Raw genomic sequence first — 27,281 nt, 5'->3', positions numbered from 1 at the left:
ATCGAGGGGTTTAGAGAGTGCACATACCGAAAAAAATATTTACATATGTACATATACACACATGTATATATACATATACACACATGTATGGATACACGGCAATGATGGTGCACTTTCAAGAACTAGGATTGGACCCGCTGGCCACCATGTGTGTGTGTGTGTGTGTGTGTGAGGTGGGCACGGTAGCGGCCAGGTTGTGAGGCTCTAGTGGGCTAGTGCATCCACCTCCCACACACACACACACACAAAATGGTAGCGGTGTCAATCCTTGCTGCTGGAAGTCATTATGGGAGGAATATGTATGTATATATACGCTGTGGTCATCGCCCATCTCTCCACCATGACAACACAACGCCCACCCCAGACGCAGCTCCGACCCTGCTGACGACGACACTCGAACACTCACTCCTTAACTGCTTTATGGTCACCACAGACAACAGACTCACGCACCACCACCACCGCACAATATCACCTGTGGTCTAGCTTGCTTGGTGGACATGGCAGAGTGGGGGAGAGAGGGATTTACACACTCGTGTTGCCCCGCCTCCCAACCTTGCATGCATGTACCAAGTCTTCACTCCTACGTGTATTGATATACATTCAAGCCAAGTTAACATTGATCGACCAGCCCCGAGGGGAGGATGAACGGCTGGGTAGGCTGTGGGCAGACTGACTGACGCGCCTGTGCGGGAGACATGGTCATGAGCGACGAACACTACACCGTGGAAGCCCGTGTCCATGTGAGGGAGTCACACACTCATTTCCCGAACCTACCTACCTACTCTACTATCATGCAACTCCTTTAAACTTCTGTATGCTGTCCATGCGTACATAAATGAATAATTAATAGATAAATAACGGTCTGATGGATTACGGCAGCCAATCGGCTGAAAACAAATCGTTGAGGTATTATAGACATTACGGAATTGAGACGCCATGATAATTACTGTCTAGCTGATGATGCGAGAGCTTAATTAAGATTAGGCATGAGCTGGATATTTCCTCACTTTGGATCATACGGGTGAGGTACATTAAGACGGTCAGGGTGGCAGATACACAAAGAGGCTTACACAGTAAATACTACCGACTTTAACATTATGAACCTGACTGAAACATAAAGAGATGAAGAGTTACAGGTAAAATACAGTAGTTGACACGCAAATAGCCTAAATAACATGTATGCATTTATTCACAGACTATTGATGAAGTTCACAATGGTAGGTACAGGCCTGTTCTCATGTCTATCTGTACGAGCTCTGAGTGGAAAAAGTCGATTGTGTTGACGAACGGGTGGTCTGTGGTGGAGGGGCGTCGGGGTAGAGGAGGTATCTTTGACGGGGTTGTGTCAGCAGTTTATTGTCAAACTGCCGTGTGAGCCGCCTGTGTTGGTCGGTGAGGGTGGACAGGTTCAGCAAGGTGAAGGCCTCTTGGTAGATGGTGTAGGATGGACCCAGGATGATTATATTCATGCCCAGTCGTCCCCTCTGTGTAGCTGGTCCCTCTGTGTAGGTGTGAGTGAGGAGGACCAGGCTGGGGATCCGTATACATCAGCCTAGGTAATGACATTACTGACCTCAACTGATGGTGGGACGCCTAGTGATTCCAGTCCTCGGAGAAGGTACAGACGGTATGAGGAAGATCTGATGATAGTGATGACACGAGTCTTCCACTCTAAACCGTCATCTAGAGTGACACCAAGAAGTTTGAAAGTCACGGGCTACCTGGAGGACGTCAGGGTCTAGGTGTGATGTCAGGGGACAGACTGCGTCTGAGCCAAGTCTCACTCCTGAAGGTAGATGATGATGTGTTGAAGGACACTGAAGTCAGGAGAGTTGTTGTTGATTGTGATGCCAAAGGTGGGGTCATCTTCTTTCCTCCAGCATGTGTGTGTGTGTGTGTGTGTGTGTGTGTGTGTGTGTGAGGGGAGAAATGATCACATCAGCACATAAGCAAAAATTTCTCTCCGTTTTCTAACATTTCTCAAAAACTCCTGAGCATATGAGAGAAGACACCCTCTGCTCCATCTGCCAACATTCATATACAAGGCCTTTATAAAAAATGTTCAAGATGTTTGTCAACAGTCAAACATTCACTTCTTATGGTCGAAAGAAAAAATGTATCGACAATTAATCGGTTGAGCAAGAAGCCACGACCTTTGCGCACGACTCTACGACCCTTGGGACATGACTGCGTGACCTTTGACGTGACCCTCATTCAAAAGGTGGTAGAACAAAGGTCACGTCATGCTCAAGGAGTTAAGGTTACATAAAGTTCCAATATCTACAAGCGAACCTGTGAGCTGGCCAGAGGGCGACGTCTGCCGTTTTCTTTCAAGCATGCGATGAAAACGCCGTAAAACATCGATTACAAAAAAAAAAAAAAAATAAATAGCGACGGGTTATAACGAACGCTTCGTCATCACTGGCATAACTTTACTGCCTCTATTGATCACTTTATTGATCACATTATGGATGTGGAAAGGGAGCTGTGGTTTCGGGCATTACTGCATGACACCTAGAGACTGAGTGTGAGTTGTCTTTTCTTTGTTGTGAGTTTGTCTTGTCTTTGTTGTCTTTTCCTAGCGCTACCTCGCACACATGAGGGGGGAGGGGGATGTTATTCCATGTGTGGCCAGGTGGCGATGGGAATGAATAAAGGCAGACAGTGTGAATTGTGTGCATGTGTATATATGTATGTGTCTGTGTGTGTATATATATGTGTACATTGAGATGTATGGGTATGTATATTTGCGTGTGTGGACGTGTATGTATATACATGTGTATGTTGGTGGGTTGGGCCATTTCTTTCGTCTATTTCCTTGCGCTACCTCGCAAACGCGGGAGAGAGCGACAAAGCAAAATAATAATAATAAATATTACTGATCACGTAGCGACGGAGTTAACAATGTAAAACAACTGAGCAATGAGACTTTACACTGTGGTACCGACAACCCATGAGACATGTCCTCATAACTACAACTGTTGTTAAGATTCACGTAAATAACCCACAACTCATCCTGGTGTGGTGGCAGACGGTCTACAATACGTTATCGATAACCAAAGTAGTTATTATTTGTTTATCATTATCGCCAGTATTATTTCTTATTTAGGGTCACTTTACGACCTTCATGATCATGTTGTATAATGACGTAACGAAGGTTGTTAGCGGTCACCGCGGCGGAAGTAACTACGTAGCGTGTCGTTACGGTGGTGTGACGCCACTGCGTCACACTGGATGTTGTAAAGTTTATCACCAGGTTACGCCACAGGTCCGTCCCCCCTGGTCAACACCACCTCACTAGCGACGCAAACAAACGGACTTGATTAATAATCTACTACTGAAGGTGAACCCAATGTGGGAAATACACCAACTCATTAACGTACGTTATAATAATTGTAATAATAATAACAATAATGATAAAATAATAATAATAATAATAATAATAATAATAATAATAATAATAATAATAATAAAAATAATAATAATAATAATAATAATAATAATAATAGTAATAATAATAGTAATAATAATAATAATAATAATAATAATAATAATAATAATAATAATAATAACAATAATGATAATAGTAACAATAACAATGATAAATAATCATAAGGAACACTCAATCAGGGATGGCCACCATGGTACGAGGCGGCAGAGCAATTACTCCCAGAGAGTAATTACAGGAAGTCTGCATATAATCTAAGCTTCACGGGCACAGCAACTACCGCGGCCATTTAAAACTCATTACCATTAAAGGCTCATTTAAGAGGTAAACTTCCATTTCGCTCGCCCGAGAAACAGGAGGAGGAGGAAAGAGAGGGAAACAATAATCTTTATGTGGAGAGAGATGGAAGAATATGATCAGCTCGGAGTAGGTCGGAATGGGAGGCCCGCTCCCAGCCCCTCCTCAGCAAGCCTTGGGTGAGGCTAGGGTGAACGTGGTGGGCCCAGAACCTTATAAAATGGCTAAATAATTCACTGAATGTTACCCAACCCATGTGTTAACATCTTTTTCTCACTATGTAACCCATAATGTATGGCAATCGCTGACGCCCAACAGTTCCAGGGCCTTCAGCGCGCACTGTACCCTCTTCTGCGCCACCGCCCGGAGTGTGGATACGAGATCACTCGTGGCAAAAACCACATCTCTCGGCGGCCACTCGTTATAAGTCATGCCCGAGACCTGACGACAGATGTAATGCATCGCGTCAAGCCATTACCGGCGGGCGTAAGGTACAGACCAGCGCGTATGAAAGACGGAAGACATGCGTAAATGCAACTCAATAACTATAAGCAATGTACGCATGACATAATGATTAAGATCGCGTATAGATGGGAGGGTTGATAATCAAATGTGTTGAAACTGATTAATCATTGACCTATTAATCCCTTCAGGGGAACTGCGTGATCAAAGGCACGGAGGAATATCTTTTGACTTTGCATCTATGAAAACACGAAGGCATAGCAGAGGAAAAACACGTCAAACTGGAAGGTACTGATGAAGAGACGTAGAATAAGGCATAGGTCAGAATATACCTTATAATGAGTGACACAGTAGGTATACGCAAGAATTAATGCATAAATACATGCAAGGATGACTTTACAATCGCACGATAGAGATCCCAAGTGCACTTTCGTGTAATAATCCAATATAGGGGATAGGGGATTAAGAATACTTCCCACGTATTCCCTGCGTGTCGTAGAAGGCGACTAAAAGGGGAGGGAGCGGGGGGCTGGAAATCCTCCCCTCTCGTTTTTTTTTTTAATTTTCCAAAAGAAGGAACAGAGAATTGGGCCAGGTGAGGGTATTCCCTCAAAGGCCCAGTCCTCTGTTCTTAATGCTACCTCGCTAACGCGGGAAATGGCGAATAGTTTAAAAGAAAGAAAAGATATATATATATATATATATATATATATATATATATATATATATATATATATATATATATATATATATATATAGTGTAGGAAGAGAGGAAAGTGATTGGTTCTCAGTGAATGTAGGTTTGCGGCAGGGGTGTGTGATGTCTCCATGGTTGTTTAATTTGTTTATGGATGGGGTTGTTAGGGAGGTAAATGCAAGAGTCCTGGAAAGAGGGGCAAGTATGAAGTCTGTTGGGGATGAGAGAGCTTGGGAAGTGAGTCAGTTGTTGTTCGCTGATGATACAGCGCTGGTGGCTGATTCATGTGAGAAACTGCAGAAGCTGGTGACGGAGTTTGGTAAAGTGTGTGGAAGAAGAAAGTTAAGAGTAAATGTGAATAAGAGCAAGGTTATTAGGTACAGTAGGGTTGAGGGTCAAGTCAATTGGGAGGTGAGTTTGAATGGAGAAAAACTGGAGGAAGTGAAGTGTTTTAGATATCTGGGAGTGGATCTGTCAGCGGATGGAACCATGGAAGCGGAAGTGGATCATAGGGTGGGGGAGGGGGCGAAAATTTTGGGAGCCTTGAAAAATGTGTGGAAGTCGAGAACATTATCTCGGAAAGCAAAAATGGGTATGTTTGAAGGAATAGTGGTTCCAACAATGTTGTATGGTTGCGAGGCGTGGGCTATGGATAGAGTTGTGTGCAGGAGGATGGATGTGCTGGAAATGAGATGTTTGAGGACAATGTGTGGTGTGAGGTGGTTTGATCGAGTAAGTAACGTAAGGGTAAGAGAGATGTGTGGAAATAAAAAGAGCGTGGTTGAGAGAGCAGAAGAGGGTGTTTTGAAATGGTTTGGGCACATGGAGAGAATGAGTGAGGAAAGATTGACCAAGAGGATATATGTGTCGGAGGTGGAGGGAACGAGGAGAAGAGGGAGACCAAATTGGAGGTGGAAAGATGGAGTGAAAAAGATTTTGTGTGATCGGGGCCTGAACATGCAGGAGGGTGAAAGGAGGGCAAGGAATAGAGTGAATTGGAGCGATGTGGTATACAGGGGTTGACGTGCTGTCAGTGGATTGAATCAAGGCATGTGAAGCGTCTGGGGTAAACCATGGAAAGCTGTGTAGGTATGTATATTTGCGTGTGTGGACGTGTGTATGTACATGTGTATGGGGGGGGGGGGTTTGGGCCATTTCTTTCGTCTGTTTCTTTGCGCTACCTCGCAAACGCGGGAGACAGCGACAAAGTATAAAAAAAAAAAAAAAAAAAAAAAATATATATATATATATATATATATATATATATATATGTGTATATATGAGTACATATGACTTATATTAGCATCCGTTCATTTGAGCGGGTTTATCAGCGTTATCGTAACACAAACATATACATTGCTGATTCGAATGAATCGCTTTAACCTCTTGACCTAGGTGGTAACGACCCTTGATCACTGCGGTAACGACCCTTGACCACGGCGGTAACGACCCTTGACTACGGCGGTAACGACCCTTGAGCACGGTGGTAACGACCCATAACCACGACTATACGACCCATGAGGACGACGGTAACGACCCTTGAGCACGACGGTAACGACCCTTGAGCATGACGGTAACGACCCTTGAGCACGACTATACGACCACTGTTGGGTCGTACCGTCGCGCGTCAGGGGTGACACAGTCTGTGATTGAAGTTTAGTGAGTACAATTTCCTTACGATGGTTGGCTGAGAGATGATGAGCCGAAATGACACGCTCATGTCCCTTTGACTTGAGCGTACTTAACCACGCTGGTGGAGATGTATGGTCGACTACAGCGTGAGTCAAGTTCGAGCGTCAAGTCCCTGACCTCAGACATCGACTTCACTCAAAGAATCTTACAGAGAGAGAGAGAGAGAGAGAGAGAGAGAGAGAGAGAGAGAGAGAGAGAGAGAGAGGCGTGACTAAATTTATTCAAACATCCACGTTTCCCTAGGCAATCCTGGGGGTACACCATTATAAAGGGTCGTAGTGTTGCGACCCCCGCACGCAAAGTGAAGCAGCCAAGTCAGTCGTCATCAAGGAGGCGGCGGCGTCGTCGTGTGGTGGTGGTGGTTGTTTCGACCCCCGGGCGTCTGTTAAGAGGTGATGACACTGATGCCGACTCACGGCGACCGACCATCATCATCATCATCATCACCACGAATGAAAGAATCCGTTCATCTGGACAGTGTTTGGGCTACTGGCAGATAAGGCTTCACTATCGCGCTGAAACGCTACATGCTATTAAGTCTCCCGAGATGAAAGTCGGGCCGCTGTTTGGCCGATTAAGCAATATATCCTTGCAAAGGGGGTCGAAGAGTCTTTTGTCGGCAGCGAAGGAGAGGGGGATCCCTCCTGCCTCCCTGGTCTAGTCTGTGCTTATAGGATTAGATGGCTTAAACAAGCCTCTTTTGTCGATTGTGGCCCAGTAATTTCCGGGTCTATAGTTTCATGCGCGCTGAGAATTAGATCATGGCGTACGTCTTCGGCTGCCGGGCGGGGGCCTCTAGGGGGGTTTTTCCTCGTCTATATTTGGACGTGGTCACGAACCTGTAAACACAGCTTATGTTGCTCCTGGGGATCTGAGGATCCTCACTACCCCTCCTCCTGCAGCTCAGCTTGTATAGAGAGTTAGTGATGAGGTCTGTGCTGTTCTTACCTGCCTGCCTGCCTGCAGGTGACAGTGTGGCTCGGGTGGGGTACCTAGGTAACAGTGGCTGCACGGAGGGGGATGGGCCGAGCTCCTCACCACCCTGGAAGTGCACGGCGCTGTTTATAACGCGGGCGGCAGGAGATGAACGGCTGGCGTTATTCAGCCACTCGTGTCTGTCTAATGTCTGTGTGTGGTTCCTTTGTGGCCGGTGTGACGTCAGAACACATACACCGTGTGGCAGGTCTGTGCCTCTGTCACTCTCTTGTGTAGGGTTCATCTCTCTGTCTTCTACTCGCCAGCAGCTCCCGCTGAAGACAGCCAAGCCGGCCGGTGGCACGAACTCCCGTGTCGTATACTATGCATCAGCCTAACGTTGGAGTCGTCGACCCTACCACTTGATAACATGGTAAAAAGGTGGTTACTCTTCATCCTCTGATCTTGTAGTTCCTTCAGGATGGCTGGGGGATTTATACGCTGGCAGAGAGAGAGAGAGAGAGAGAGAGAGAGAGAGAGAGAGAGAGAGAGAGAGAGAGAGAGAGAGAGAGAGAGAGAGAGAGAGACTAGTTCACTTTAAGGTCCCGGTACCTTGGGAACGCCCTAGTGGGATGCGCGTAACAGGGAAAAAGGGGAGGGAGGGCAGTTATAGGGTCAAAGGGAAAGGGGGGAGGAGAGAAATGTATGAAGGAGGAGAAGAGGAGGTGGTGGTGGACAAGGGGAGAGAAATAGAGAGAAGGAAATGGAGAGGGAAAGTGGGACGGGAAGAGAGGGAGTGGAGGGATGTGGTATTCAGGGAGAAAATGATTATGAATGGGAGAGGGAGAGAGTGAGAGGGAGGGAGACAATGATTAACAAGGAGAAATGTATACAAGAGAACACAATCAGACTAAGAGAAAAGGGCATATCAGGGGCAGACGTCACAGAGCGAACGAAAAAATTAATGAAATTAAACGTGCTAATTTTTCAAAAATTAAGAGATGATCGAAGGTTTGAGACTAGAGAGGTCACACACACACACACACACACACACACACACACACACACACGCTTAATCACAGTTTCCCGCGTCTGCGATTAGCGCCGGGAGCAGACGAAGAAAGACCGAATTCGCTCCAATCATGCTCTCGCTGTTTTGGGAGATGCACCGAAACCACAGCTTCCTATCCACAACCTGACACCACAGACCTTTCCAAGGTTTCCTCAACTGTTTCACATGCCTTGGGTCAGTCCATTTGACACCACGTCGAACGCTGTATGCCAGAACGTTCCAATTTACTCTATCCCGGCATCTCTAACAACCTCATCTATATACCTTCTCCAGATCCACAAATACCATATAAAAATCTATCTATTTCTCCAAGTAATTCTTACACACATTCTTTAAAGCAAACACCTGATCCGCACATCCTTTGCCACATCTAAAATCGCACTGTTCCTCCCCAGTCTGATGTTTTGTGCATGCCTTTAACCCTCTCAGTCACTACCCTCCCATACAACTTGCCAGGTATACTCAACAAAGTTATACCTCTGCTGTTTGAATACTCACCTTCATCCTCCTCGCCTTTGTACACTGACACTATACATGCATTCTACAGATCCTAAGGCACTTTTTCATGATCCATACATACGATGAAAATCCTAACTGATTATATATATATATATATATATATATATATATATATATATATATATATATATATATATATATATATATATATATATTTTTTTTTTTTTTTTTCTTCTTTTTCATACTATTTGCCATTTCCCACGCTAGCGAGACAGCGTTAAGAACAGAGGACTGAACCTTTGAGGGAATAGCCTCACTTGGCTCCTCCTCTGTTCCTTCTTTAAGATAAGTAAAAACGAGAGGGGAGGACTTCCAGCCCCCCGCTCCCTTCCCTTTTAGTCGCCTTCTACGACACGCAGGGAATACGTGGGAAATATTCTTTCTCCCCTATCCCCAGGGATAATATAGGCAAGGCTGGCCCGTGAGACGTGCACTAACGAGAAATGAGATTAACATCAACATAAGTCATATGATATGCCAAGAAACGAACACAAAAAAAATCTTGAAAATAAAACTATGGCTAACCATAAGAAAATGAACACTTAAAGAAGAAATTTGATGAACGAGTTGATATTCAAGAGGTTGAATTTAAGAAAACAAATAAGGCGAGAGATTCGACAGCGGCGCGAATATAATCCAACAAGTTTGAGGAAAATAATAGGATAAGGAATGAATATCAATCCATATTAACGAAACCAAACCAAGTGATGATAAACGACACAAGTCCAGATGACAAATTAACCAACGAGGCAAGAACGAACAGGGACGGGGATTACGGAAATGAAGAACAAAAAAGAAGGGTAAAAAGGACGAAGATTAACGAGAACATGTACCAAGTAAAACACATCAACAAGATGAGAGAATTAACGAGAGAGAGAGAGAGAGAGAGAGAGAGAGAGAGAGAGAGAGAGAGAGAGAGAGAGAGAGAGAGAGAGAGAGAGAGAGAGAGAGAGATTAACGACGAGAGCAATCAACGAAACGGACAGAAAAGAGGTGAAGTTAACGAGGAAGATTAACGAGACGAGAGGATTCAACGACTAGTGCAAGGGAGCGCCACTCGGCCCTGATGCACCACTGCCATCAATTAACCTCTATGACCACAGAAAATGGAGATGAAATATTGACCCACGGCGCTTCTTCTGTGGGGACATTCGAGACGACCTGAGGCCCTTGAACACGACGGTACGACCCTTGAACACGACGGTGCGACCCTTGAACACGGCGGTATGACCCTTGAACACGGCGGTACGACCCTTGAACACGGCGGTACGACCCTTGAACACGACGGCATGACCCTTGAACACGGCGGTATGACCCTTGAACACGGCAGTACGACCCTTGAGCACGACGGTACGACGCTTAAGCACGATGGGCAGATGCTTGGGTACGGTAGTACGACTGTACGACTCTTGTGTATGATGACATGACCTTTAAGTTAACATTTTAGGGGAGGAGGTGTTAAAGGCCAAGCCCTCGTATCTTCATACCAACGCGCTCAAGGGTTGTGCAGTCGTGTTCAAGTGCCGTCCAGTCGTGCTCATGGGTCGTACAGTCGTGCTCAAAGGTCGTCCAGTCGTGCTCATGGTGCGTACAGTCGTGCTCAAAGGTCGTCCAGTCGAGCTCATGGGTCGTCCAGTCGTGCTCAAAGGTCGTCCAGTCGAGCTCATGGGTCGTCCAGTCGTGCTCAAAGGTCGTACAGTCGTGCTCAAAGGTCGTACAGTCGTGCTTTAGGGTCGTACCCTCGTGCTGAGAGGGTCGAGAAGCTTTAAAGAAGAGGAAGGAGGAAGAGGAGGAGGAGGAGGAGGAGGAGGAGGAGGAGGAGGAGGAGGAGGAAAAAGAAGACAAGTGTGGGGGATACATAATGGCAGAACTGGATGGCGTGAAGGTGATCACACAAATGTCTTAAGAGATACGATAAAGACAGGGAGGAGGGAGAGGCGGGAGGGAGGGAGGGAATGAAGACAGGCAAGGTGTGAAGGTTGCACCCAAAGGAGAGGTTTCTGGAGAGTGAAGAAGGGATTGTAGTGTACGAGGTTTTGTACAGAGGAATGGACAGCGTGATGGAAGGATTTATGTAAGGACACGCTTATGTAAGGAGAGGGAAGGACAGTGTGATGGAAGGATTTATAAATGGACACGCTTATGTAAAGAGAGGGAATGATAGCATGATGGAAGGATCTATGCAAGGACACGCTAGTGTAAGAAAGGGGAAGGATACTGTGATGGAAGGATTTACACAGGGGCACGCTAGCATAATAAGTAGAGGGAAGGATAGAGCGCTGGAAGGATTTATACTAGTGATGGAGCAACGTGAGGGAAGCTAGATTAAAGCGCCGAGGGATTAATGCTGTAGAGGTTTACGGGAGCAAGGACACATGTGGGAGGGGGATTTATCTCGAGGAAAGGGGAGAACTACGAGTCCCTGTGAGAGATTATACCCAGGGAGGTTTGGGGATGATGGTGGGGATGGTACATCTGTAGGGGATTCCAACACTCCAAAGTATCTAGGAAGATTAAATGAATATACATATATATTTTTTTTCATACTTGATCGCCTTTGGTCGCGTTAGCAAGGTAGCGCTAGGAACAGACCAGCAAATGGCCACATTTCCTCACATCCACTCTCTAGCTGTCACGTGTAATGCACTAAAACTATGGAAACAAGGCTTCCTATCCACACCCAGGCCCCACAGACCTTTCCGTGGTTTTCCTTGACCCTATCCATAAGTCCTCGTTCGGCACAACGATAACACGTTACTCCCTGTATACCACATCGCTCAAATTCGCTCTATTCCGTGCACACCTTACACCCTCTTGCAAGTTTAGGCCCCGAAACCTCGAAGCATCTTTCATCTAGTAATTAGTTTTCCCTTTCCTTTGTCCCCCCCCCCCCCAACTTCTGACACACATTCCCTCTTAGTCTGCCGCTCCTCACGCATCCTCTCCATAAGTCCAAACAATTTTAGCACACCCTCTTCAGCTCCCTCATACGTACTCTTCTTACTACCACACATCTCTCTTAACCCTCTCATTCCTGAATCGACCAACCCTCCTCATTACAACATACTGTCCTCAGGAACTTGTTTTCCAGCACATCCACCCTCTTCCGTACTTTTTCACCTGTGGCCGACACCGTCGCTATTACTATACCATCAAACACACCCATCTTTGCCCTTGCAAACAGGTCTTTTCGTCAAAGTGCCCAGGATCTTCGCCCCTTGCCCACCCCATGACTCACTTCAGCCCCCATGGTTCTATCCGCTGCCGTGTCCACTCCCAGGTATCTTAAACACTCCACTTACCCCAGTTTCTCTCCATTCAAACTCACACTCCGAGCAGCCTGTCGCAGCATTTCCCGCCTTCCTGGCATATATAACTCCCTTTGACGTCACTACACCTACTTATCCACCTAAGAATCTAATTACTTATAATCCTCACCTTCAACACTTAGCCAAGACAAGTGCTCTTGAACATATACAGAAACTCCAGACTGACAATAACATAACCCAGTGCATCTGTACTGACGGCTCTCTCAACTCTGCCTGAAATTAGGAGGGTGGGCGGTGGTGCCGTTGTGATCCAACCTAATGGTAACAGATTTGAGAAAAATGGTAAACAATCGGGCATCTACTCTACAACCTTAATTGTCCGTGATACTCATCGCTCTTGAGCAGGTAGAAATCATTGCCAAAGACAGTCGAATGATCTATCCTTTGTCTTCACTACTTGCCCTTAACACCCTGAGATTAAGAGTGTAACATGTTGGTCTCTGAAACCATTATTATTTATCAGTCTAAGTGTTTTCTAAGACCTTACGAAAACTTGTAATCCATGGACCATGTAGTACTTAACGTGATGCATGTGTGTACTTTCAAAGTAACTTAACTTGAAGCACGTACTCGCAACAAACTTAACATAGATTAAGTTTTCACAACACAATATTAACACGAGGCGCGCACTCCAAACGCACTTAACACGGGGTATGGACTCCAAACGCACTTAACACCGGGTACGCACTCCAAACGCACTTAACACGGGGCACGCACTCCAAACACACTTAACATGTACCATACACTCACTCGAGAAACACCTCGTTATCAGTGCCTATACGATAATGGAGTCTTAAAGACAGCAATACGCATATGATTTAAGAATTATGCAAATTAACTCTCAAACATTTCCGCCCTCTGCGTCCTCTCACATTATCATATTTTTTCCCCCCCCTCTTCCTCCTCCTCCTCCTCTTCTTCTTCCTCCCCCTCGCCGAGGAGAGACGCCCTTCAAAGAGGGAGAGGGGAGGGGGGGGGGGACTATCTAGGAATTAATGAGCACTTCTGCCACCTCATCCTGACTCAACGAGTTTATGAATGAGAGCGGAGCTGTTATGCCCCGTTAACATCAGGTCCAGGCCAACCTAATACCCTGATCGCCGTGCGAACCTCATCGAGGTAGAAGAAAATATCAAATCCTGACATAACACAAGGTCACCCTATCCGCAGACAACAGCAATATTGATTCGATTCCAAAGCCCCTTAAAGAGGAGGATGACTGTAGGAGGTTAGAACGAGGCGGTCAAGTCACTTAAGTGCCCTGGGTTGACGCACGCAGCCAAGCCGGGGCGTGAGTGAGGTCCGGGGGAGGTAGCACTGGGTGGGGTCTTCCGGATGTGCGGCATGGTCGTGCCTTGGGCGTGGGTTGAGGGATCAAGCCTCACCAGACCTCCAGCGGATGTGGTGGTCGGTGGTGGCCGGCCGACACGCACCATCACTAGCACCGCCATCACGCCTTCGGGGGGGCTATTAGAAAAGCTTTAATCCCAGCACCTCTTACCACACACACACACACACACACACACACACACACAGACACAGACACATACTTGAGCACGATGGTTCCGCCCTCAACCACGACGGTACGGCGCTCGAGCATGACGGTACGACCCCCTGCTTTGACTGACCTGACCCTTACGTAAGGATTAGATCAAAGGCTCACGATGTCAACATAACCAAAGGGAGAGAGGGGAGAAGGGGGGGGAAGGGTCGTATGGCCGTAGTCACGGGTCGTATCCCTGTGCTCAACGGGTCGTATGTCGTGCTCAAGGAGTTAAGAAAAAAAAAAATAAGGAATCTAAACTTCTGTTTCGCTCGTCAAGTGTGGCAGTTATCACCATAAAGTCACCTGACGACGAGGCACTAAGTATAGCAGCCACCACACTGATGGCTGCGATATAGTACACTGTGTACAGTAATTGTAGCTTCCGGGTACGATAATCACAGTGTCACGAACTTACGTCAATTTTTCAAATGATGCAGCAATCAGCCACCATGAGAGTTTCTCTTAACATTCTTACTGAAGCAGCCAGGTACATTCATGCAGATCCATGCCGCTCGATAGATACTATAACTTGGATACGATACGATAGATAAATCGAGTATAATAACCCAGCCACATAAGTACCACTGATTCATCGTACGAGATAATGTGAATCACTTTGTACGATCATACAAATCCTTGAGTATCATAATTAAACCCTGGAGTACGGAGGGGGACAAAAAAAAAAAAAAATAAATTCATTCTCCTAAGTACGATAATTGAAACCTGAGCGCGATATTTCAAACCTCCCGGTACGATAGTCTACTGGGTACGATAATCTACTGCCATGAATACGATAATTTCAGTCCTTGAGTGCGACGACAAGATAACGCTGCGGGCGGGGGGCGAGGTTTTACCTCCTGACAACGGATATAATTTACCCCTCTCAGCAGCAGGACGTGACCCACCACCACCACCACTCCCGCCTCCGGGAGTGTCATTACTGAAATCACTTGACTATTAGTACTTTATCACAGTGCCTTCAGCAGGTCCGGCCCCCGAGGAGGAGGCCGGCCTGAAGCATAAAGCCAGGACGCACCACGAGAAGCTGCAATGAACAGAACCACCTGGCGTAAACAATGCCAGAACAAGCAGAAATATGAGTGTATATGAATAGATTTATCGATAGATACTATGTATCTACTATATGTACTGTGTGTGTGTGTGTGTGTATGTGTGTGTGTGTGTGGTGTGTGTGTGTGGTGTATGTGGTGTGTGGGTGTGTGGTGTGTGTGTGTGTGGTGTGTGTGTGTGCGTGTGGTGTGTGTACGTGTGTGTGCGTGGTGTGTGTGTGGTGTGTGTGTGTGTGTGTGTGTGTGTGGTGTGTGTGGTGTGTGTGTGTGGTGTGTGTGTGGTGTGTGGTGTGTGTGTGTGTGTGTGTGGTGTGTGTGTGTGTGTGTGTGTGTGTGTGGTGTGTGTGTGTGTGTGGTGTGTGTGTGTGGTGTGTGTGTGTGTGTGTGTGTGTGTGTGTGTGTGTGTGTGTGTGTGTGTGTGTGTGTGTGTGTGTGTGTGTGTGTGTGTGTGTGTGTGTGGTGTGTGTGTGTGTGTGTGTGTGTGGTGTGTGTGTGTGTGGTGTGTGTGTGTGGTGTGTGTGGTGTGTGTGTGTGTGTGTGTGGTGTGTGGTGTGTGTGTGTGTGTGTGTGTGTGTGTGTGTGTGTGTGTGTGTGTGTGTGTGTGTGTGTGTGGTGTGTGTGTGTGTGTGTGTGTGTGTGTGGTGTGTGTGTGTGTGTGTGTGTGTGTGTGTGTGTGTGTGTGTGTGGTGTGTGTGTGTGGTGTGTGTGTGTGTGGTGTGTGTGTGTGTGTGTGTGTGTGTGTGTGTGTGTGTGTGGTGTGTGTGTGTGTGTGGTGTGTGTGTGTGTGTGTGTGTGTGTGTGTGGTGTGTGTGTGTGTGGTGTGTGTGTGGTGTGTGGTGTGTGGTGTGTGGTGTGTGTGTGTGTGTGTGTAATCTTTTGAATGGTACGGATGGGGAGTTCTCGTGGGGGTCCCATTTCTTGACCCCTCTCTGATCATATCGTTTCATTACTCAACTAATTCCATTTCAAGCGCCTTCCTCAAATCATAAAAGTACTTCTCTGTATCTTTTTTTATCAGTGTCTTGTGCATTTTCATGTTACGGCCCCTTGTTTTCTATCTCTGCATATTTCTATGAAACGTTCACTATTAATGTCATCTAAGTATAGTGATCAAATCACCCTTTGCTCTTCTTTCTTCCACAGCGAACAAATGTATGGTATTTAACTTCTCACTGTAACTCAGTTCTCTTGATTCTGGCAGAGTGTTAGTTGTCCTCGTCCAGATCTTCTCCATGAGTTCTTTGGGCTTCGTTCGGTGCGTGAGACGCATACTATGGTTTGGGCCAAATGCACGACGAGACCAGTGTGCTGAATATTTCCTTCATCCAGGCAGTTGAATGCTATTCTTGTATTTGCCAACAATCATTTGGTCTCCTCAACATCTCCTACGAAGTGAGGCTTCTGCGCCTCCAGGGTACAAAGTCGGCTCCTAAGTCCTTCTCCATACACAGATTCCTGCACCTTACTTCCAGCCAGATAATATTCGCATCGAGTCCTTATGTTAGTGTGTCGCACCCTCATTACTTTGCTTTTACTCGAGTTGAATTTAATCAATCATATATTGGACCAACTATGGAGTTTGACTGCGTCCCCTTGTAAGTTGATACAATCCTCCTCGCTTGCTATTTCCCACATGACCCTGGCATCAACTGCAAACATTCAGGTATGACCCCAGTCCCTATGGCAAGTCTTCTGCATCGTTCAAGAAGAGCAATGGTCCAAGGAGTGAGCCCTGAAACACGCCATTGGTGACCCCCAACTCATTGCCATAAGACTCCAACAAACTGAATTTGTTCCCTTCCACTACGATATTTTCTAACGAAGGAGTCTCCCCCTTATTCGTACCGAAGATTCAGCTTCTTTATCGCCTTCTTTTGTGGCACAGATATCGCCTTCCTTTGTGGTGGAGTCAAATGTTTTCTGGCAGTTCAGATGAACACATTCCAATTCTCTTTTACCTTAAAACGGAGTCTACTCTCTTCCAAAAAGTCTAAGAGGTTTGTCATCCATTTACTTAGCCTGAATCTACATCATCTCCATAGTTTCTTCTTTGTTAGTCCACCCATTCCTTTCTGATTATCCTTTCCTGTAAATCAAAGGCCACACTCAGAGAGACTGGAGTGTAGGTCAGCGCAACTTCCCTGTCTCAATGTTGTCATTTGACCTTCCTCCAGCGGCATCTTGAGCAACACTTCACCACAAGTGGCTTGTCAACTGAACCTACTGCATAGGTCGTCAATACGTACAGAGGAATTTCATCAGGACCTTATGTGGATTGAGCCCCTGTAGTATATAGTCTGTCTGTCTCTTTTCCAGACATTTCGATGCTTTCTAAGATACATCTCCCCCAAGCCACCATATATCACTGGTGTTAGGGCTAGAAGCGTCTACCTGTCATTCAGTTCCTCACTTACCTGTACGTCATCCTCTACATCTCACCCACCTCAGTCCTTTAACTTGCTCACCTCCTCGTTAATTAACAATCTACAGTATCAATAATCGAAAACTGTTTGAATTATCTCCTGCCTCATATGCAATATTGTTGTGAAAGTTTCTCCATTCTTCCTGTCTTATCGTACTGAACTAACTCTCTGCTTTCTTAATACCTTTTATATGCCGCATATATATATATATATATATATATATATATATATATATATATATATATATATATATATATCATATCACTGAATCTTCTATTATTAAATACACGAAGAATGATAACCTTAGTATTAGAGAAGGTCTATACAAACTAGATAACTTTAACGTTGATAAAATTTGTAAACAATTCACCTTCTTGTCCACATAGGTCTATGATACGCTCGTTGTCTGTCTTGGACAATCACATGTTTACCAAATGGCGTCCTAGCTACGTCTCTTCGTTGTATATCAACTGATTGTTATTTCTCCCTTGTGTTTCCCCTGATGATGTGATTATTACACGAAAGAGCACTTGGGAACTTATCATGTTTCATTTCCCCCGTGGACACATATATATATATATATATATATATATATATATATATATATATATATATATATATATATATATATATATATATATATAATCTCCACAGTACATTCCTAAGCTCTTGATTTGGGACATTTCTTTTAAACCACATCTCTTTTACCATCTCTCTTTGTAAATGTTAAAGGTAATCATGTCTTTTTATTCTTTTACTGTAAATTCCGCAACAGTAACCGACATCACGTTTGCAAAACTCCATTTCCCAATTTTCGTTCCCACAGGAAATTATTTATTACGGTTTAGTGTCCATGATTATATCTGCTCTTTCAAGTCTCTTTTCACCGTGTTGCAATTTTGTTCTCATTTAGTTCATGATCAAACTGAAGCATTACATGACCAGTTTTTCCCAACGATGTATCATATATGATGTTTATGTATTCCATGTTACTAGATGTGAAGATAGGAATGATGGTGTACCATGTTACTAGATGTGAAGATGTATCAGCCCCTTACGATTCTGGTGTGCTCAGTGACACGCTTGGTACGGGAGATTTTCTAATGTATTCTCTAAAGACCTTAGTCTCTCCATAACCCACTGTCTCCATGAGAATGTCAAGTCTCCAATTCTTCTTATAACTGAACTGTCCTATGATTATATACGTACCAACTGTGAGGAGTGCATGTTTCACTGCTTCATGTACCATCCTGATTGTTCCTTCACTGTTCTTTTTGTATATTTGTTCTGGTATGTTATAATGCCCTGGAATGATCAACATGACTATGTAATTCTTTCCTTTCGTTACTCTTCCCGTCATATGTTGTTTCAGTTGACAGTCTTCAAATGTTTCCTGAAACTTAAAAAGGATGTTGCTCGGTAAGAGGGATAACCCTCCTTCGTCTTCTCTTTACCCCCCCCCACCCCCTTCCTTGCCCCCATCTACCCAGATAAGGTTAGATCTTAATACTTTGCTAACTTTTTTCTCCACTCCTCCAACAAAATCAGTTTTTTCCCTAATACGATCCTTAAACTCCAGATCTTTCCCATCTTTATTTCTCTCTCTCTCTTCCTTCGGTCTATCACCTCTCATGAATACCTGAGTTCCTCCAAGCTTACTAGCTTCTTTACGTTCTCGAGTACTCCCTGGCTACATAACTCCATACTGGACGTAATCATTACTGGTTGTAGCCTTGTCTTGTCCCATTTTCTTTGTTCCTTTTATCTTCACCTGTCATGTCTACAGCCTTTGGTAGTACCTTACTCAGTAGTAGTTTCTACTCCATCATCTCCTGTTGGGTTAGGATATGGTCTTCTTCCAGTCATCAACAATGTGCATCTGTCTACCTCCTCCTGTAATGCTCTCAACTTTGCTGCAACCCAAATGTCAGCCAATTTCTGCGATGATGATTCATTAACCTCCATGTCTCTGATCTGATCAAAATCATTAATTTCTGCCAACATACACCACTGATCCTCAATACTCTGCACTCTTTTGTGTTTTAACCTTTTCATGTAACAAATCACATACTACGTTCTCTCTCTCAGCCGCCGCTTAAGTCATATCCCATGTGTCTTTGTTTCAGTGTCCCCAGGTCTGTGTTCCACTGCTTCCGTTTCTACTCATCAGGCCCATAATCTATTCCTGCCCTCCCCTCCTCCTCCTAGTCCTTTGTGTGTGTGTGTGTGTGTGTGTGTGTGTGTGTGTGTTCCGGCAAGCTGGCTGGGCTACCAACCTAACAACATGGTCTCTCTCTTTAGGCAGGGCGGAGCGGGCGGATCATCACGGTTCCTCCTGAAGGCTCAGCGGTGTGTTTGTGTTGGCCGGGCCAGCGCTGGGCCGACCACACACACACACACACACACACACACACACACACACGCCACGGACCAAATCCTGCACCAGAGGAGCAAGCAATTAGTGGAAGAGATATGGGAGGCACCAATTAGTGGACCTTTAAGTCCCAGCTCTGGTTCAAAGTAGGTGCAGTGGCAGTGCAGGGCAGGAGCAGGTGTTGTGCCTGGGTGCAGGTGTCGTCCCCTGGTGCAGGTGTCCGGTGCACGGGGCTAGGCCTATCCCTCGGTGCGTCCTGCGTCCTGGACACAGGAGTCCGGTGACGGGGCCTCTGCCCCGCCTCTCACCTCTCCTCCAGGTTAGCACCCCAGCCCTCACTGCTTGCAGTGCCCCACGTGCAGGTCCCACGGTGGTCCAGGCCCCATCCCTTCTCCCGGCCTTGCCCCAACCCACCACATCCCACTCCTGATCTTCATAAACCCATCCCATCCCCCTCGACCTTCCCTTCCCTGACGTAAAGGTTAAGGGCTTCACCCTACCCTCATTTCCTTAACACCCACTCCTTCCCCCTCCTCTTCCTCCTCCCCCTTTTCTCCTCCTCCTCCGCCTCGATGTTTGAAGTAATGTCCGGGGTCAGGGAGTCTGCCCATGAGCCTAAGGCCCCCACCAACAACAACATCGTGGGGGCTTTTAACATGAACGGCAGCGTGGGCGTGAGTCTGGCCCTCACCAACCCCATCCCATCCCCGGAGCCTGGCGCTAAGTCCCCGGCCCTCCCGCCAACGCCCACCCATGCCCTTACTCCGCCCACCCACGCCGCCACGCCCCTCTCACGCACGTGGCACCCGCACGTGTACGGCACCGCACCGAAGTTTCCCACGCCCCACAGCATCTCCGACATCCTGGGCTTGGCGGTGTGTGGTGGCCGCAACGACGAGCCGCTGAACCTCACCACGCGCCCATCCGACGCCCACCTCAAAGGTAAGACCAGATTCCCCAAGCCGTCACACCTTCCTGAACCCACACAATCCTGTGTCGGGTCCTCACAACTAACTGCTTGTTGCATCAACCATTAGTTGGCCAAATGTCACATAATTACCAGGTATTACCACCATCATTCATCATCACCCGTGTAACAGCAGTAATCACCTTCATCATCAACTTAACCGGACACGGATGACAGCACTAGAGCGAGGTTACTGAGGAGGAAACCACACCCGGGTATAGCGGTGCGGCTAAAGGCTCGTGATGTATGTATGGGTTGCGTGGCCGTGTATGGTCAGGCATACACAAAGGACGGACACTGTTCCCATGGTAATGGACACACGTGCGTACGTTCACAGACACCCCCTCGTACCACACAAGTTTAATCTCTCACAGAAAACACAGTCTCTCTCTCTCTCTCTCTCTCTCTCTCTCTCTCTCTCTCTCTCTCTCTCTCTCTCTCTCTCTCTCTCTCACGAACCATTATCTCGATCACATTTTTCATCCCTAAGGTGGAGTATGTGTGGAGTACGTGACTCTACAGTGGAGTACGCGACTCCACCAGGGTGGAGTATGTGACTCCAGGGTGGAGTACATCACTACAAGGTGGAGTACGTCACTCCAGAGCGGAATACATCACTCCAGGGTGAAGATACGATCAAAGTAACATCACCTCGCCCGACGCGGGTCTCGTAAACCATGAACCTCGTACATGTCAACCTGTAGCTCAAGATTTGTACGCTTCTAATCATCTTCCTTTCTTTCACCTACTGTTTTCCTGCTCACTGTTGCACTAGTCGACCCTCCTAGTCTCCTGTCTTCTGGCCCTGCTACCGTCTCTCCCACTTGCCGAGGTCATTTAACATACACCAACAAAGACTGGCTCAAGTCCTGCCACAACGGTCGCATTTACTCCACTTCTCTCCCGTTCTTTACGACGCAGGTGAACTAATACGTCAAGGCTCGTACGGCCCCAGTCATCACTACCACACGTGTGACACACAACATCTCCCTGGTCGTCACCCATCCTCTTTGTTTATCGCTTCGCCATTCCATTCCCACGGGTACATCTTCATACCCTCTTAACACCCACGTCCATTTCCTAAACCTTCCACTAAACACTGACTCTGGCGCTTTAGAAAAGCTCAGGTAACTAAATATTTTTAGATTCATTTCGTGGGACTTCTTCCAGCCTTCCCTCGGGATCCCTGCAGGAGCATCACGTCCGTCGCTCTTGGTGGGTATGGAGGCATAAACCCCAGCTTCCTGTGGCACTCGCTCCTCGTGCGTGGTCATAGCTTTACCGACAAGACTCCAGACGAACGAGGGTTTGGCCTTATCAACTGTGAAAACGTTGCCTCTCATCCGACCCTCAGGGAACCCTTATTTCCACAGGGAATCACTGTAAATCGATCATCTATTAATCATCAATCATATGTTAATTAATGAATTCTAATCCTTCACTAACAGCTCTAAGCTCTGATATCTCTCCGGAAAATTCCAGGGTTCAAACACTCGACTACGTCAACATACTTAGCATTAATCGACAATCTTTATCTCTTCTGGAAACTCCTTAAACTCTGAAACAGCCAAGGCTTCCGCGAAAAAATCAAGAGGTTCTTTCTGTTCACGTTTCGAACGCGTGTCCTTCTGATGCAACTACCGTACTGTACACTCGGTTAGTCTACTGTCCTCCCTCTCCCTCTCTCTCTCTCCTTTCCCTAATGAATAATCTGCTGGTCTTTCATCAATAAATATCTCCATCAACATCTGCATATCCATCTCTCGTTCTGCTCTTCATCCCTGACAACACTACCTCTGTCTCTCCTGGTGATGATCAGAACACACGCTCCTACTCTCCTCTGTGTTCCCCCCTCATGAGCTGTTAGCGATGATTTCAACAACCTTTCTGAAGACTTGACCCAACCCAGTCAGTGTGCGAGTCGTCGTGGCCTCTATCATCGCGGGGTGCGAGGACCATGACTCTTCACTGGCGGGATGATAGTATGTGGGATAGGATGGTGTGCCTCTGTGCTTGCTTTATTCATCCCACCTCCTGCCCAAAAGCCAGGACTTTGCCCTCCACTGGGAACTATTTTACACTGGCTCACACCATCCTCAGGCACCGCTCTGATCTCTTTGGTTATATCGTCTAAATGCTCCGACTTATACGCTTTCGAAATTCTGTGAGTCTCACCTCATTTTTCTCTCGTGAATTCTCCTCATTTTCCTCTCGTGTGAATCTCTCTATAGTTTCTCATGTGAATCTCTCCTCAGTTTCCTCTCATGTGAATCTCTCCTCATTTTCCTTTCATGTCCCATGAACTTTACAGCGAAGGTCTGTCAGTTTCTCTCTCTCTCTCACCGACTTCTATCTGCTGACCCCTACTAGTCCTCTGATGGGTTATGATGGTCATGAATCTCTTGCTGTCTATGTCACCAACCTTCAGCTTGCCTCCACTGCTCTGGAGACTCATTTCTAGTGTGCTTCCCTCTGGGTTCACTGCTGAGGAGTCCAGTCCTCCTTTTTTCCTCATGATAGTGGGGGTTCCCCAGGGCCCTAGCCTGTCTCTTACCCTCTTCGTTCTCCATTTTCTTTTACCTGTGAAATTATTCAGTATTCAGCTCACGGTGTTGTGGCTAGCGTTGCTGACGGCTAATCTACTGACCCGAGTTCGACCCCCGGGACGGGCAGACGGCGCACAGCTCACCCAGCTGTTCATCCTTCATCTGGTCAGTGGATAAATAGAAATCAACTTCGGCTGGGGTGAATCACCACAAGCTGTGACAGGCCTACTAAACCAACAGCTTGTAACGCAGCTCCTCGAGTGAACAACCCTTCTGGGGGATGTTCAGGTCCTGGGGAACATATGTCCCTCACCTGACAGCCTGGTGAGGTTACCAGGGGTTGTTGTTGGTACTTTCAATTCACTTTCCTCCTCTCTGGTCTCGTGTGCTTCCCTCAAATACCAGGTGCCTTCCTCACCTGCTCGCCTGATCTCTCGCCTCGCTTTGATTACATTCCTTAATTCGATCCCGGACGTCTCTCGGTGGGGGTCCTCGTAATCGTGTTATGTTCAATCCTTCCCAAACCTAATATCTTCCACCTTCTCTCTCTCTCTCTCTCTCTCTCTCTCTCTCTCTCTCTCTCTCTCTCTCTCTCTCTCTCTCTCTCTCATATTCCTCTAAAGTTATCTCTTGTATGAACTCAAAATATTCTCTCTTTTTTTTTTCGAGTTATTTTGAGACTCGACGTCAACCTGGAATAAACTGTGACGCGTATTCTTATTTACTTTTTTTTTCTTTCAATGACGTTATTTTAAATGAAGTCTTTCGTCCGGGACCTTTCCCAGCACAGAGGTTGGTGTGGGACTGGACCCTCACTCACAGTAAGTGAGCAACAGTATTCTAAACTTTCATACATCTCTCCTGAAAATTCCGAGGTTCAAACACTGGACTACGTCAACATACTTAGCGCTAATGTACGCTCATGATCTCTTGTGGAAACTTCATCCACTCTGAAACAGTCAAGACTTCCTCGGGAAAATAGTGGGTTCCATTCAAGTTTCGAACGCGTGTCTCTGTGTGAAGGTACTACCGTGCTGTACACTGGGTCAGTCCATCCCTGTCTGAGGTACGCACGCACCTCTCTGGTGCTCTCCTCCTACCCTCCACCTCGACAGGATTCAGAGTAGCGCCTTTGCTCGAAACAAGGCCAACCATGATATATGGACCAGTGCCCGTCATCAGTGCCTTCACACACACACACACACACACACACACGGGCCTCCGAGGTATAGTGATTAGGGTTATTGACCATGAGTCAGCACGGGCCCGCATGGAGTCGAATCCTGGGCACGGCAGTCGGCCCACACCCAACCAGGGTATCCATCGTCCCCTCGGAACTGGTCGATAAATGGCTTAGGCTAGGGTGCCTACGTGTGTGTGTGTGTGTGTGTGTGTGTGTGTGTGTGTGTGTGTGTGTGTGTAGACACACAAATTAAGACTAAATATACACATAGTTAAGAGACGAGGCAACACCAGTGTCAAACTCTCCCCATAACACACGAATAGCAATCATCCCTTCCCCATGGTTCGAATCCCAGACAGTAGACAGATGGCTCACAGACAGCCTAGCCTTTCACAACTTCCTTCTGGGCGTTCGATTAATGCCATACCTGGCTTCAGCTGGGGACGTACAGTGATAGGGTTGACACGGCGCATACGGGACAACACCAAGGTATCACAACTACGTCACCAGAACACAAATTCCAATCACACACACACACACACACACACACACACACACACGATCCGCTGCGGGTGTCGTCAGAGCTTCACGCTGCGGCAAGGAGGTAATAACCAGCATGTCTGGCCTCCCTCCCTCCCTAGCACTGCCAGGCTACGCACCACGACCATAAGTACCTAGTTTTATTGCTTAATTAATTGGCTGCAGATCCGGCTTCCTCGGGGCATATGTGAGACTGGGTTAGGGAGAGAGGGAGGGAGGAGGAGTATGTGGAAGGAAGGTTGAGAGGAGCAGAAGATGTGGAATCGATTGAGGATGAGATGATAATGAGTGGAGTGAGCCGAGTGGAGGCCAAAGGTGGAGAAGAATGTCAGTAGGTGGGTAGGGAGGTATGTGGTGGAGGTGTGTGTGTGTGTGTGTGTGTGTGTGTGTGTGTGTGTGTGTGTGTGTGTGTGTGTGTGGAGCGGCTGTAAACATGGATGGGCGGAATAGGCAACAATAAGAAGCTGGTGAAGGGATCGAATTAAGAGGTGGCAGCTAGAGAGAGAGAGAGAGAGAGAGAGAGAGAGAGAGAGAGAGAGAGAGAGAGAGAGAGAGAGAGAGAGAGAGAGAGAGAGAGGTGTCCCTAAAGACGCAGTGTTGCATTACGCAAAAGAAACTGGTGATCCAGTCACCGGTGGCGGTGCCTCACACCACCATAGTGGACCAGCGAGCGTCCCAAGGAAGAGAGTAAGTACGTACCTGCTCCTACCAACCCCCAGACCGGGGGTAGGGGGGGGGAGGTAGGGGGTCCGTGCTGTCTACTGACCGAATGCTATGCAAGGGAGGGAGGAGAGGAGGTAGGTCACGTGTGTCTGACCCAGCTTAACCATGCCAACGCCTATCATTTCCCTCGTGATGGCCCTTAAAACATAAGACACCAATCATCCAACTTATGATTCAAGAACATTAAGTTAGAGTCTTGGAGGAAGGAGACGCGGGCCTGCCGGGCCTCACACCACACAAACAAGGAGCCAATTAGATATATTTTTACAGGGGCCCGAAAATGGTCTTGGGACAATAGACAATTACCAGTCGACCTCCTCGTGTGATTACGCTAATTGAACAGGTGTGAAAATTAATTAAGAAGAACAGACAGTGAATCGGGGGGTGGAGGAGGGGGACCGCCTCACGGGATCAAAGTTGCTCCGGCTTAATTGACGCCGCCCGAGTCCTGCGTCCAGTCCCTCTCTCTGGAATCCTGGATTAGATGGGGGTACATCCCAGAGTCTGGACGGGAGGTAAATTCTTTGTGTAGGACGCCACGGCTTCACATCAAGTGGGGGAAGAGGGGAAATCCTGGAATCACCGTGAGGGAAATCCTAGGGCTAATGTGTGTGTGTGTGTGTGTGTGTGTGTGTGTGTGTGTGTGTGTGTGTGTGTGTGTGTGTGTGTGAGGTAAATCCCTATTGAGGAGGTTGGTGTAAGTCATGGGGACAGGCGGGAGTATTCTTACGGGTAGACGAGGGAGGACATAATCTTCCGAGGTACTTGAATTAAGCCTCAGACTGAATGGGGTAAATCGCCGTAGTGGGGGGAAAAATCCTCAGATAATGTGATGTAAATCCCTGGTATACGTGCTGTAAATCCCTGGTATACGTGCTGTAAATCCCTGGTATACGTGCTGTAAATCCCTGGTATACGTGCTGTAAATCCCTGATGTATACGTGCTGTACATCATCGGGGTACTTGGAGTATATCCTTCGGGTTCGTGTGGGGTGGAGGGGGATACATTCACAGGAAATGTGGGGTAAATCCCGCCCGGGGTAACTAAGGTGAGGTCAAGTGATGGCAAATCCTCAAGGGACAGTTGGTAAATCCTAGGGAACGGGTAGTAAGGATAAGATCCTCGAAGTAGTTGGGGTTAAATCCCCGGAGGTACATCCCACATATCAGACTCTTACAGGATGGGAGAGAGAGAGAGAGAGAGAGAGAGAGAGAGAGAGAGAGAGAGAGAGAGAGAGAGAGAGAGAGAGAGAGAGAGAGAGAGAGAGAGAGAGAGAGACTTCAGCTGACCTGAAACCGCTCTGCAACACGAACGTCAGTCAGACCCGCGCGTATCAGTACATAGAGAGGAATATACATGTATATCCACACTCAAGGGCTACACAGCTGCCCATGCAGGGGAGGCGACCGAGTGTGGGGAGGAGGGAGGGGAGGGAAGAGGTGGAGGGAGTGAAAAATGGGAGACTGGGAAGGGAAGA

General features: G+C 46.9%; 1 protein-coding gene across 1 annotated transcript in view; it reads left to right on the top strand.

Moving 5' to 3' along the window:
• Positions 1–27,281, top strand: part of LOC139757477 (uncharacterized) — a 426,702-nt gene that overhangs the window by 116,869 nt on the left and 282,552 nt on the right. The window contains exon 2 of the mRNA XM_071677997.1: positions 19,772–20,786. Within this exon, the coding sequence (XP_071534098.1) occupies positions 20,417–20,786 (370 nt within the window). The 5' untranslated portion in view covers positions 19,772–20,416. The remainder of the gene's footprint in view (positions 1–19,771; positions 20,787–27,281) is intronic.

Source organism: Panulirus ornatus, chromosome 2, assembly GCF_036320965.1.
Source record: "Panulirus ornatus isolate Po-2019 chromosome 2, ASM3632096v1, whole genome shotgun sequence".
In the NCBI taxonomy this organism is placed as follows: domain Eukaryota; kingdom Metazoa; phylum Arthropoda; class Malacostraca; order Decapoda; family Palinuridae; genus Panulirus; species Panulirus ornatus.
This window is presented reverse-complemented; position numbering and strand designations above follow the sequence as displayed.